General features: G+C 46.1%; 1 protein-coding gene across 3 annotated transcripts in view; it reads right to left on the bottom strand.

Annotated features, from left to right (window-relative positions):
* The window catches only part of ARID1B (AT-rich interaction domain 1B), a 346,830-nt gene that overhangs the window by 22,462 nt on the left and 310,583 nt on the right, over positions 1-13,785 (bottom strand). For 2 of the 3 annotated variants that reach the window (XM_087817708.1, XM_087817709.1), the window contains 3 exons: positions 7,699-7,805; positions 6,999-7,157; positions 1,246-1,455 (listed from right to left, as the gene is read on the bottom strand). In XM_087817708.1, coding sequence (XP_087673834.1) covers positions 1,246-1,455; positions 6,999-7,157; positions 7,699-7,805 — 476 coding nt within the window. The remainder of the gene's footprint in view (positions 1-1,245; positions 1,456-6,998; positions 7,158-7,698; positions 7,806-13,785) is intronic. The other variant, XM_087817710.1, reaches the window with a different exon arrangement.

Raw genomic sequence — 13,785 nt, 5'->3', positions numbered from 1 at the left:
CAGAGGGGAGAGGTCGGGGGTCAAAGTGCACAGGAGACGTGTGTGTGTGTGTCTCGCTTCTCCGCTGGCCAACTTGGTGTGCTGTGTATGATTTACCATATGACCATGCAGAGCCTTGAACCAAGCTCTGTTTCACTTGCAGGTCTCAGGTCCCCGGTGGGCTAAAGGCCTCTCCTCTACTCTCAGAGTTGCGTAGCACCGGGCGAGGTGAGACCTGTGGGTTAGATGACTGCCCTTGGATAGCTCATGACCTGCGTCACCTGGCGGGAATGCAGGGTGCCTTACTGTGTATTCGACAACTTGGGGCCCACAGCGGCTGCCTTCATTGATCTGGGTGGGAGCCCAGGTATCGAAAGGTTTGAAAAGCTCCCCAGGTAACTCAAGTGCATGGCTAGGCCTGCGGACCACTGGCGGCGGGGGGAGGAGGCGCTCTGGAATCAGACCTGGCCCAACACCCACCCTAAGAGTCCCAGGGCCACAACACATTGCATTTCACTCTGTTAGTTTCCTCATCTCTTCTCCGGGGCGGATGGCCCTGCGTTTACAGGGATTTTGAAAGGCAAAGGCAATAGCCCATAGGAGGCCCAGCGCACAGCATGCAGGGAGCACCTGAGGGTCAGTACCCTTCCCATCCTCACTGCAGGGCTCGTACACGCCGACCAGACTCCATGCTAAAGGCAGGGCTAGGGCTGGGTGAGGAAAGTATGGCCCCGAGGGTACAGCCTTTAAGGGGTGCTGTGCTGAGTCAGGCCGGCTCAGGGCAGGCACCACCTGCCCCTCTAGTCCCAGCCCTGTGAACAGTGACAGTGTGACCTTTGTGGCCCAGGTGTTGGGAACATGGTTTTATGACTTAGTTTTCCTTGGTAAATCTGCTTTATACCTGATCCAGACGATTAATTCGGTCATTTGCAGAACATTTCTGGAGTATTTACTATGAAATCCTGGCAGATTCCACAGAACTCTACAGCTGTCAGGGAGCCTAAAGAAAAATCTGGCCCAAATCTCTCATTTCACAGATGAGGACTGAGGTTCATATAAATGGCCTGCTGGGGTCACACTGGGAGCTGGATGCAAAGCCAGGGTCCCCAGTCCCAACACACTCCCCTGCACGGATCCCCAAAAAGGGACTTTCTCATTGGCCTAGCTTTTCTTTGTAAGCAAACAATCTGAGTCTAATAGTCAAAGAAGTTGTTCAAGAGCTTGTCCAGAGAATGTCTCCCTATTTGCTCGCCCATTCATTCTTACCTGGGCCAAACCGCCGATCTCTTTGACGCAGACATAGAGCCGGAACAGGTCCAGGGGCTTCTTGCCCACGGCAGGCAGACTGGAGACAGGGGAGCCTCTCTCCTCCATGAAGGTCAGGTAGCGGTCGACCCAGACCTTCCTCTCGGGCTCGTTGCCCAGCTCATACACCTTTGTGATCTTCTCCCCAGTGGTGGTGGAGGAGCTGGACTTCTAGAGCCCAGGAGGGGCATTTGGAGGTGGGGCAGGGTGGGCGGAGGGAGAGGGAAGAAGGCGAGAAAAAAGTAATGAGCTACCAAATACAAAAAGAGAAGACATTTTAAAAACTACTGCTATCACACAGCAAATAGGAATGAAGGCTACTAGTTCAGGCAAAACTAGATACATTTCTTAATTAAAAATTTACTTTGACTTTAAACAAAGGCCCAAACTCCCCCTTTTATATACTTAAAAAACAAAACCTCTTTTACTTTATTATATAAGCATTGAATCCCAGAAGGCAAGATTCCAATGACAACTCACGTCATTTTTAAAAATAAGAGGGTCTTAACTCACAGAATAATCGCAGTGGAATTTAAAATTTCACATGTATTACAGAGCCCAAAAAAACTATATGGACTCTTCTTTGTGAAAATAAGAACGGCTAATGTGTGTCTTCCCTGAAACTCCAAGTCACATGGAGGAAGAGCAGACACACGGAACTTGCGGAAATAAAGGTGGGTCACAAATCACAGGGACCAGCGGCGTGGGGCCCACGCCCGCCTGCGCTTTACAGACTCAGGGCCAGAGCTCAGGCGCTGACTCATGACAACCCGCTTCCCCTACGTAACGTCTAGAACTCTGCCGTGGCGAAGGGCGATAACTACTTAAGTAGATTTCTTAGGTAACCGTGCTTTAATCACGGACAGCGTATCTGGAGACACGTGTGTATATGTAGTTACTTTTGTACACCCGTGCTCCTATGCCCACGTGGTTTAGGCTGATGCCCTAACTCTTGATCAGCTTTCTAACTATACTTGTCAAAAGCTGCTGCTCGCACCCCTGGAGCCACCATCTGAAGTATGTGATCTAGGAAGGGAACACTTTCAGTCCTGAACAGCCTGTTTATCTTCCCCTTCTTCTATGTCTCTATATTTGTAATAATATTTGTGTACTTGTAATATTTGCAACTCTGGGGTTACTGCATAAAATCACGTCTAACTTCCCTATAAAGATTTCCTTGGAACAGTAATTTACTTCATTTACTTACGTTTGTTTACTAGGTTATCATTTGCAACACGAAGCCATTATTTACATGGAGTTTTTCTGAACTCTTCTGCATTAAACTTAGCTTAACATAATGCTAAACATATTGCTGGAATTTGGGGGGTTGAATAACATGACTGCCACTGAGGTTTGATGGACCTTGTTTAGCAAGATGAGCCCCAATAAAAGTAGGGCCTGAGCGAGGATGTCGGAGAAGAAAGCCAACAGAGCTGCCGAGTGGCAGCTTTTCCTCTAATTAACATGAAATTCTCCCAAGCTGTTTTCGCTGAAATTTTAAGCCTTCAGCTTTAGAATTATTGAGGCATAAAATCTTTACATCAAATATACAGAAGTGGGTGATACAGTTGATGTAAATAAAAAGTGTACAGTGGCAGGATAAAAAATATGATCTTGCAGAATTTACACTGATGCTGAAGCTAAACTGAAAGCCACTTAAAATTACTCTAGATAAGAGCTTAAACCATATGCACACATTCCCAGTCTGTCTGGATGCCCTGTACATACCACAATATGGAACACACTGTGGAGGCAATGGTAGGCAAGCTTTTAAAATTTACTTTCCTATTCTTATAGCCAAGGAGTGTTTTGGGGAAAAAGCCCTATTCTAACATTTTATTCCATATCCTCATACTGATAACACCTCAGGAGCTCTGTCATCATTAGCGGAGTGGGTATTATCAGGATGTTTCTAAATCCTAGTGTTGAATTCTTTCTCTTTTCCGGAAGTGCTCTAAAAAAGTGGATCCAATGTTTTAAAATAAATGAAAATTTGAGATGACATGAGGAAAAAAATCATTCTCACCTAAAGTCAATTACAATAGAACCACCTCCCTCTTGCATTTCATGTGTAAAAAGCTAAAAATGTTTCAGATTCTATTTTCAAGGTGAGAGAAACAAAAACAATCCTTGTGATGTAAATTACTGAGTAGTTCTGCACACATCCCGAATAGAAGGCAGAACTGCCACTTCTGGCTGGGTCCTCCGCCCTGGGGAGGGCCCTGGAAGAAGACACTTAGGACCCAGCTCGAGGCTCTGAGGTTTATTCCTACGTGGAAGGAATGGGCTGTCCTAACCTGAAACAGGCCTCAAGTCAGCTCAACTATATTTCTTTGTTAAATGAGTTTAAGTTTAATGTCTGCATATCTCAATTTGTTCTCTTAAAATTAGAAAAACTTAATGAAGACCACAGTTCTTAATAGAATCATTTTATTTTTCGTAGTTTTTAGAGCTTCAAAAAAGCATTTTCATGGTGCAGTAACGTAGGAAATGCATCTGAATGGAAAGAAAGGGCTTGGGCTGGTTTATGTGTCAGGTCCTAGGACATGCCCCCTGGTGCCTGCCCCTCACCACAGGCTTTACCTGGCCTTGGCAGCCTGGGCTACAGTGTGTAAATATAAAAAGCCTCCTCTCTGCATTCCACTCTCCTGACTGGAAGAACCTGAAGTTCTACAAAGGCAGGGTTCCTGCTGACCGGGAGTCACCAATAGCGACTGCACACGAAGGTACTCGGCAGGTATTTGCTCTATGAATGAATAATCACATGGACAAAAAGGTCTGAAAAGTTGGGCACCATGCAAATAATGGACAGCTGGTTAAAACAGCCTATAAAAAGGATTCTGTGAGCAAGGTGCTACGCAAATGTGGGCGCTACCCAGTAGGACTGGAAGCTGAGCGGGGACCGTGCCCACAGCCCACTCTTCACATCTCTACTCGCAGCCTCCTAGCCCATGACCAAAGCTGGAATTTGGGCATCTGGACAGAGAAAAAGGACATGAAGAGAAACAAAAGCCTTAGGCCCGGCAGGTATGGCTCAGCAGTTGAGCGTTGGCCTAGGATCCAGGCAATCAGGGTTCGATTCCCGGTCAGGGCACATGCCCGGGTTGCGGGCTCCATCCCCAGTCGAGGGCCTGCAGGAGGCAGCCCATCAATGACTCTCTCATCACTGATGTTTCCCTCCCTCTCCCTCTCCCTCTCCCTTCCTCTCTCTGAAATCAATAAAGATGTATTACCAAAAAAAAAAAAAAAAAAAAGCTTAGGAGTAAAGAGTGTATACTTCATCACTGATCAGGCTCCACAGAGACCTCTTTTGTTCAGACATCAGTTATGACGTCTTTGGGACAACGTCCTTACACAGCCCACCTACCGACAATGGGTACATTAACAATTTCCGCAGAAAGGGGGGCTCACTTCTCCATCTCACAGTTTCGGTGCTGGAAAAGCTGTAGCCTCCTGCGTGAACTGCCGTGGAGGCAAGAAAAAGGACCGGGGACGGCTGAAAAACCACAGCAGGACACTGCTATGGTGCCACAAGTGTTTTCCTTGCATGTAACTTAATTAAGTCTCTAAGTACATTTTTCCTCAAGTCTTTTGGGCAGATTTACATTTCACAGTCTTTACCATATGCCTGGTAATATGTGGATGTGCAAATGTTTATTTTTATTGTAGAATGTTTTGTAACAACACAGTGTTGGTCCACAGCACACTGTGAAAGCACAGGCATCTTTACTGTTTAGTCTGTGTCCGGCCTGCATCAGTCAGGCTTCATTAGACTCTGGTGAGAGCGACTAAGTACAAACTGAAGTCCATCTGGGGCAGAGCAGGTAAAATTCCTGCACTGGACACACTGACAGTGCTTCGACCGCGGAGGTCGTCCGAGGCCCTTCCTTCCAAGCTCCTTTGCCCCCCTTGAATCAGCACCTCATTCAGACAGCGGCTGTGTTCTCGCCGAGAGCGACCATCTAACATCTCCACTCCCTCCAGCGGCAGCCTCTCCTGTCCTTACCCACCCTGAGAGCCAGAAGTTCGCTTGGAAATTCTTAAAACAGATATGGTACAGGAAGAGATAATGTATGTAGAAATATTCCGAAAAAAATCATATGCAATTTTAAGTATGATTGTATTATAATTGGAAAGTGAAGCTAACATTTCCGTCTGCTTTTTTCTCATATTTAAGTAGAAGTGGGTGTATGCAACTAGTAAGTCAAAATACAATAAATACCTCAATCATTCTTTATAGTTCAGAAATCAGCAAGGTGGAATTTTAAAACAGAGTGTCTATCAGTAGTCTTTGTTTTTAACATATAATTGGTCTTAATTATTATCTTAAGGATTTAAATATTTTCAACCTCTAAAATTTTTCCCTCTGAGCCAACATAAAAATGTTTTTGGAAAGTTATAAATTGAGTTCTACCTGTTAACTTGAGAGTGTTACTGATCCAAAAATGCTTTTCTTATGATTAAAAGAAAAACAAAAACCAAGGTAGATTATGGAGAAACCCCCAAATGTTGGCTGCCTTCTGAGACTCAAAGCAAATAACACAAAGACATCAGAATTAAGGAGCTGCACTTTCCCTTCCCATTAGTTCTGTTTAACCCACCCCAGAAGCATTTGTCATTTCATCTTGGTTGTTGCAAAGCGAAACATGTCTACAGAGAAGGTAACAGCATCTACCCTTCCTTCCTCTGAAAAGGAAAATGCTGGTTAGACTAGAGCTCCTTATCAATTTCACAAACATTTACTGGAACCACCACCTCTTCAAATCTCCAGCTCTAGATGCTTAAACCAGTGAGTGGATAACTAATGGTTTTGACTAGGTTGCCCGACTTGCTTTCCCTGAGCTGAGCTCTCCCAACACATCCTCTTACAAAAATTAGCATGTTAATTAAGGCTTCGTGGCAAGTAATTGCATGTTAAGGTTTTTTTTTTTTTAAAGATCTTTTGATTCCTTATATGAATGTAAAATAAAGGTTACTACAGTGCCATTCTTTTTTTTAATGGTACAGAATTAATTTCTTTAGTAGGAAAATAAAAACTCTATAGGCAAAGAACAAAAAGGCAAAAATAATTCCCTTACATACGTTATCACTTTTGTTTTCTATGTATCATACGAAAATTAACACTTAATTTCAAGATCAGCAGCAGTCTTGTGCAGGATATAATTTTACGTCTCAACGGACTCTAGTGTAGGCACATACTATTGATCTAAAAGTAGCATTCCAGCTAGTCCCAGGTATGAACAGTTCTACAACTTTTCTGTTAATTTCCGACAGTGGACTGAAATGGGGCTGATATTATGCTAAACTGTGCCCAGAATGTAATGTTTATATTTTCAGGTGGGCACTTTTGAAATAAGATGTTTCAGATACAACAGCCCATGGAAGATTTAGGCTAAAGGCCGAGCCTGTCATTTACCCCCCAGCTGCTCTTAGTGCCCACGTAATGTCGTCACTCGTTTCAAATTTAAGCGCACACGGATTCGACATTTGAACAGTCGCTGTGCGGAGGAGTTTGGACCTGGAACACACCACCTTCTACGATGCACATCAACTTGACTCATTTTGTTACTAATGCGATTATAAAGAAATCCCTTTTATGGATAAATTATTGAAGGAAAAGTCTTATAAACAAATACATAAGCAAGCATTAGTTAATTATCCAAAAACCCCGAAAAAAACAAAAAACGAAAAAACAAAAAACCAGAGCCACTTACAGGGCTTGATGGAGTCTTTGGCCAGCCTGGGCTGCTAATGCTATCGCTCTCATCTCCATGAAATGAGGAGATGCTAGCAGAGCTGGGGGACATTGGGGAAGGGACTGGCAGGTTGCCGGGGGTTGGGGGCTGAGAAATACCCTGAGAGCTGTAGCTATCCTGTGGTAGAGGAATAAAAAAAAAAAAATGACAAAGGTAGGGCAAACTTTATTTAAAACAACAAAAAGCACATCCAGTGTAACAGACGCACTTATATGTACACAGAGACTTGTACAAACACACACGCAACGCACACAAACAACATTCTTAGTCAGCATAGCGCGGCAAGTGTGCTGGGCGCGGGCAAGGCCACGAGGCCGCCATGCTTACGTCAAGCTTAGGGGCGCGCTGAGCACGGCCACCCCTCACGGAAGGAGGAAACGCAAAAAAGAGCTGTTCACCTTATTTATCAAATAAGGCAGGAAAGCAAAATATTAAGCATGTTGTTGCTGCTGAGGCGGCCAAAACAGGAAGCTATGAACTGAAGGCAGAGAAAATGCTGCAGGAACGGAGCCCAGGCGGCCCGCGGCTCCCCACCCAGCTGTGCTCGGCTCGCCCGCCCCCTCCCCACCAGGACAAACGCAGAAGAGCCAGGACCCCGACGGCGGGCGCTGTGCGAGAGGCCGGCATGCAGAGCGGGCCCGCGGCCGGGGAGAAGTACCTTCGCCTTGCTCTCGGGCGGCGCGCCTTCTTCCTTGCCGTCTGCTTTCAGAGGCAGGGGCAGCTTGGGTTCACCGGGAGACATCATATCTGCAAGACCCACAGATGCTGATCGAAAACAGGAGAGAGAGTTTAGGATTATACAGGTGACCGCAGGGTGAGCTCCTGCTGGCACATTACTGAGCGCCGCGGCCCGAGTTTCCCTCGAAGGAAGGAAAAGGCAGCCGTAGCGCAGGGCACACTGGTTCTGAAGCCTAAACAGCGGGACTGTCTGGGACCCTTTGTTTCAAACACACCGTCACTTCCTCAACTCACAGCAATGCCACCTAACAGAGCAGGTGCCGCGTGGACACAGCCCGTCTCGAACGCGCCCGCGGGCGCTGAAAGCAAGCGCTGGTTGTGTGTACTTTTCACCCGGTGACTAGAGGACTGAGTACCTTCTTAATTTCTAAATTCACATAATCTATAGGTTGCAAAATCCTTTGACATTTTATACTGTGTCATTCGAAAACCGCATCTACTGCATGTGGCCTAGTCTACGACAATGGAGGACAATGGTAGCAGGTGGCTTCAAAGGCAATGACCACAGTAAGCTCCGAAGAATTTCTAATTATTCCGAAACGGGGCTGGTTTCCTCCCGGCCTGGTGCGCTGCGTACACTTGGCAGTGCCCGGCAGAGCCCAGGTGCCCGGGGCGCACACCCACACCAGCTCAAGGGGCAGCCCGGCAATCCCGGCGAAGCTCATTCTCTCTCTAGGCTCAGGAATTCAATCGAGTTCATCTACGCTTTAGAATGAAAGGGTCACCAGAGAACAACTGATTTATACACACTTATTGCAAATAAGATGGCATTTTCAAGTGAAAAATAGTGGTTTGGATTTATTTTTAAAGGAAGAACAAGGCCAAAGTAGGGAATGAGTGTAGCTATCCGGGGAGTAACAGCTGAATTCCCGCAGAAGGCACTGCGGAGACGGCCGGCACAGCACCGGCCGCGGGTCAGGGAAGGGGTGGAGGTGGAAACGGAGGTGGGGCAGAACAGCGAGCGAAGACCAGGAGAACTGTTTCAAAGTGAGCTGCACCCGAGGTCTTACGGAGGGCCCCCCTCACCGCCTGCGAGCGGGAGAGCCGGCCCAGCAGGCAGCGCACGCAGGGCACCGCTGCCAAAGCCCACAAAGAGAGAGGAAGCTTCCAAAAAGGCCCCGCAGATTGCCCACTACAAAACGATTACTGCACATATTCGTGTATTACTATGTTTTAGAAAATAATTAGTTTTAATTACAGCAGTGAGAGAGTGAGCAGGGCTCTGGTGAATTAGCTGGCAAGCTCTGTGGTGCTAATTTGCTAATATCGTTAGCATCACTGCAGGTTGGGACCAGAGGTCCTGCCAAAAAAGCCTACCCTGCCACGTGTCCACGAGCTTCCACGGCACACTCAATGGTGCACGCTAATGCCTGCTTTCCAGTGGATTGTTTTTCAAAGCCCATTTGCAGCCCAGTCAGCCCTTGAAGTCATCACGACACACACAAATCATAATTGGGATGTTTTTCTTTTTTTTTCAAATTACTTTCAATACTTAGACTTTAAGAACTGGAACAAAAAGCTTTTTCAAGTGATGCAGCTGCAGAGAGAAATCTATTGGGATCAGCTAAAAATGCTGTTATTTTTGTGAATGTGTGAAACCTCAAAAAAGCAGCTGAGAGATATTACATGAAGAAGTCTGCCTTGTTGCTTTCGGGTGGTTTTATCCCTGCGGTTGAGCAAGATATGAATTGGTAAATCTGTACATTAAGGAAGACCGTTTTTAGAGAAATAGGAGAGAGAAAAAAGCAGGACAAGCATGGAAAGAGGGGCTTATTTATGAAAGTCCATGTGTCCTTACTAGTCATTCATGGAATGGGTTCAAAGGAGCGACAGCCATGCAATTCCAGAGAAAGTGGCAAAGTCTTGGAAACGCGGCTTCTGTCAAGTTTTGCTTCTCCAACGGTTACAACAAATAGTTTTTTCAGCATTTATAATACATTGCTAAATATTATTTTAAAAATAAAAAAATAGTAATAACCTTCATTGTGCTTTAAATGTGTTAATGTACACAAAGAAATTTTGAAACTTAAGGAACCAGGCCAATATGTATTATGATAATTAGTGATAATAATTTACACTGACTTGAAAATCAGACTTAGACGAATGTAAGCATATATATTGATTTGAAATTCTCCAAACTCCTTCATTTAAAATGCATAAAATTTTATATATTTTAAAATGGGCATTTGGGTTACACAAATATAAAAACTGTCAAAAACTGCACTGTTTTATTATTTTGAGAGACAAGAACTTAGAGTAGAAGTTTTATTTAGTACTCCTGCCTTACAATGTAAATTTTATCCTACCAAAGGGATCATAAGGTCTTTCTTTCCTGTGGCTTTCACCATTCTTTTGTTGAAATACTTATTTTTGACTTCTTAGCAGAATTCTCAGCGAAGCCTGCAAAGAGCCCCATCCTCCCAGGGCAACGGCACTCCAGGGGCACCACTCTCTTCTCCCTTCCCAGAAGAGAAGGGCCACGTCACTACAGGGCTGTGTTAAATCAGGCCCCGCTCCTTCCCCCACAGGCAGCAGAGCCCAGGAGGTAAAGCTCCGACGTGAAAGGGGCAGCCGAGGACCTGCGGGAGCGACTGTGCGGGGGTCAGTAAATATACCAAGCTCGCCTCTGGCTTCACCATCGAAATTTAAGAGCCAGAATGACTCTTAAAGTAAGTGCAGGTCAAGGTCCTAAGGCAGCTATTTCACCCTGGATTTAATATATTAAAAAAAACATAAAGGACATATGGGGAGAGTAAAAGTGAACTTGAACATTCATTCCTACTCTCCCAACTTCCTTTCTCAGTCTCCTAACAAGGCTGCAAATCATTCCCAGAGGACAGTAAAATAGGACCAGAAACGTACAAACTGTTCCCTTCTTTTCATGGTAAATAATATACCATACTAAGCAAAATGTTTTATTCCTTGCTTTTGAAAACACAAAAGGACCTATCTATGTGCATACATCTGTAGATATTCATGACTATTTTTACTGTGGCAAATATATAAAAAAACTGTTAACGTAACACATACAAAGCGTGTGAGAAAAGCTCAGGAGAAACACTACTGTCTGGATCAGCACAGCCTTGGAGGAATCCCCAAAACCTCCCTACGCTGCCCTGCCTCCATGGGGTTGCGCAAGTGAGATGCAGGCCCCGTCATGTCCACCACAGCCCTCCCCACCCCAGCCTGCCCACAGAAACATCAACTGGAGCAAAACCAGCTCACAAGGCATCACTGCTCCAAGGAAAGCAACTCATCTCCCCTGTGAGCCGGATCCATACTCCCAAGAAAGGCCCCAGCCGCACACAAAGTCCAGAGTGATCAATGTACTGGGTATAACTTAGTGTGCATTTTTACCGTTTAAGAGATACGGTTCTCACAATTTATCAAGTCTTTTATGTTTTTTTGGGGGGGACAGCAATTCACCTAAAATCATAATTTAAAGCAAGCAAACAAAAATCCCAACAATCTCTATAAACTACCCAGACAGCCACTAGCTACAGTGATAAAGACCTGAAACTAAGGATTCTAAAACCTCAAGATAGAAAATAGCTGTCCATCTGGTAGATTTATATTCTAGGCATAGTTTTGTAAATCTTTTTTTTTTAAGTTTCAGAACAGCAAATTATCTGGTAAATGGCTAATGTCACACAAAGCTGCCAGGAGATTGTTAGGCAAAATACCTCTAAGTAAAGCTTTAGTGTGCACACAGGAAAATAACCCGAGGAATCTGTTAATAATGCAGGCTCCCAGGTGCCCCACAGAGGGGCGGGTGGGAATCTGCAGGTTTTTAAAATATTTTTAAATATGTCTTTATTGATTTCAGAGAAAGGAAGGGAGAAGGGGAGAGAGAAAGAGAAACATCAATGAGTCATTGACCGGCTGCCTCCTGCACGCCCCCTGCTGGGGATGGAGCCTGGAACCCGGGCATGTGCCCTGACCGGGAATCGAACCTCCATCTCCTGGATCCTAGGTCGATGCTCAACCGCTGAGCCACGCCCGCTGGGCGGGAATGTGCAGTTTTAATAAGCATTTTGGGGGAATCTGAGCGGAGGGTCTCAGTTTCTGAGAACACGGGAGGAGGTGTGGACACTGTGGTCGTGTGACTGCCTTTTTCCTTCGTCAGGGCTGATGGAGCTGGTGCGCCCAGTACTGGGCGGGCACAGAGAGGGCACTGGGCGCTGAGCACAAAGAGCCACCACTGGAGGCTGACAGGGCCGGGGTGGGGCGCGGGGAGGCCTGGCTCATGACACGCGCTGCTCGCTCCCTGGACACCGGAGGGAGGCTCCTGGCGAGGTACACGCACAACTAGGGGCGGCAGGTTCAGGTCCTGGAATTTAGCTGTCTTCTTTAAGATGATGGCTTATACATAGACTAATGAGTATTGTAAGGCTAAAGAATATTATAAAATGAAACAAGTACCATGTTACTAACACCACAAGTATTATACAAGTGTGTATTTAACAAGGTTATATGTGACTTATAGTTTTGTCCCTAGTAATACATACTTCTAATCTTTTAATCCAAATACTTTTTTTAAAAAAAAGCTCCTTTAGAAGAAAATTCCCCACTGCTTCCATCCCACTTCCCAGCACTTTAAGTGAAGAAACAGTTGTCATGTTCATACTCACACTGACTCCATTTAAATAATTACTTGCGCATGAGCCTGGAACAATTTGTCACTACCCAGGGGGCTTCCCTTGGCCCTGGCACCGTCTGCAGCACAACTGTGTGGCCTCGGCAGCGAGGGTGCTGAGCACCAGTGGCACCAGCTGCTAAGTGAGGTTCCGAAAGCTCCGCTGCCAGCCTGGCCGCTATCCCCACTTTCCCCAAAGTGCCCTCTGATGGAGAAAACGCCTTGCTGTCATCACCGGGAACCTCTCCACAGGCCCAGGCCCATAGATGGACGTGGGGAGCCCGGCCACGTCTGGCCCGGCTCTAGAGAAGCCGAGCGAGCGCCTGAGGCCAGACGCTGCGCTCGCGGGTGCGCACTGCCCGCCAGGCTGCCGCCTCGCGTCCCGGCCCCGCCGCCCAGCAGGCCCGCGCCCGCAGAGGCTGAATCGCCAATATCCTCGGGTGGGCTGGATTATTACTTTCTGTCAGGTGGCATCTGACTGAATAAAGCTGAAATAAAATCGCATAAATGTGTAGAAAAAAACTGACGGATGTTTAAATTACTAAAAATTCAATATTTCGAAATGCACAACGCAATAAAAATATATATATACTACTAGGCCATACAAAAGTCAGTGAGGATAAATGGCCTTCTATGGAACAGATTACCTCTGTATGAAACAACAAATAACTGAATTATTTGACCAGTGTAACCCCTCCCTGTGAATCTCCGTCAGACTGCTTATTCCTCGGGAACGCATCCATCTTCTCAGGCAGGCACCCAGCCTTGTGTTTGTTGTTATTTTTGTGGCTCTGGAGTCCCAAGGAAACAGGGGAAAATGATTATGGCTAATAGTAGGGGAGAGTTTATTGCATAGTTTCAATGCTTTGAAGTAATTTTATTTCAGCAAGCCAGACAAAAGCCATAATGCCACAACCCAAAGTCCCTATTACCTGGGACAGTGGGGAAGCGCCAGGCTCCCAAGCTGAGAGCTCTGCACTTGTCACTGCAGATGAGAGCACCGCCTCGCGGGGTGAGGCGCCTGCGGAACACCAGGAGGGCCTATTCTGTTTATGTAAAAACTCCCATCTTCACCAGTAGTTTCTATTGTTTCCTCTTCCACAAACTTCAAAGGCAAGTAATCAGGGCAGGGCTCTGCTAAATTAGGCCTACACATCAGGACTCCGCTGCACTGCTATGTAAGCCCACTGCTAGGCTCTGCCTGACAAAGAAACAGCAGCTCTGGGTGCCTCTCAGAGATGGAGAGGTCGGGAAGGCAGCGAAAGGCAGGGGAAATGAAAGGGGGTAACAAGGGGAGGCCAGCCTCTGACTCCGGTGTTCTCCTAACACAGTAAAGCGTCCCAGGGCACCGACTGGCTATCCCAGCTCTGT

Source organism: Miniopterus natalensis, chromosome 5 (genome assembly GCF_054644295.1).
Source record: "Miniopterus natalensis isolate mMinNat1 chromosome 5, mMinNat1.hap1, whole genome shotgun sequence".
NCBI lineage: Eukaryota > Metazoa > Chordata > Mammalia > Chiroptera > Miniopteridae > Miniopterus > Miniopterus natalensis.
Note: the sequence above shows the minus strand (reverse complement) of the source record. Positions and strands in the feature narration are given on the sequence as shown.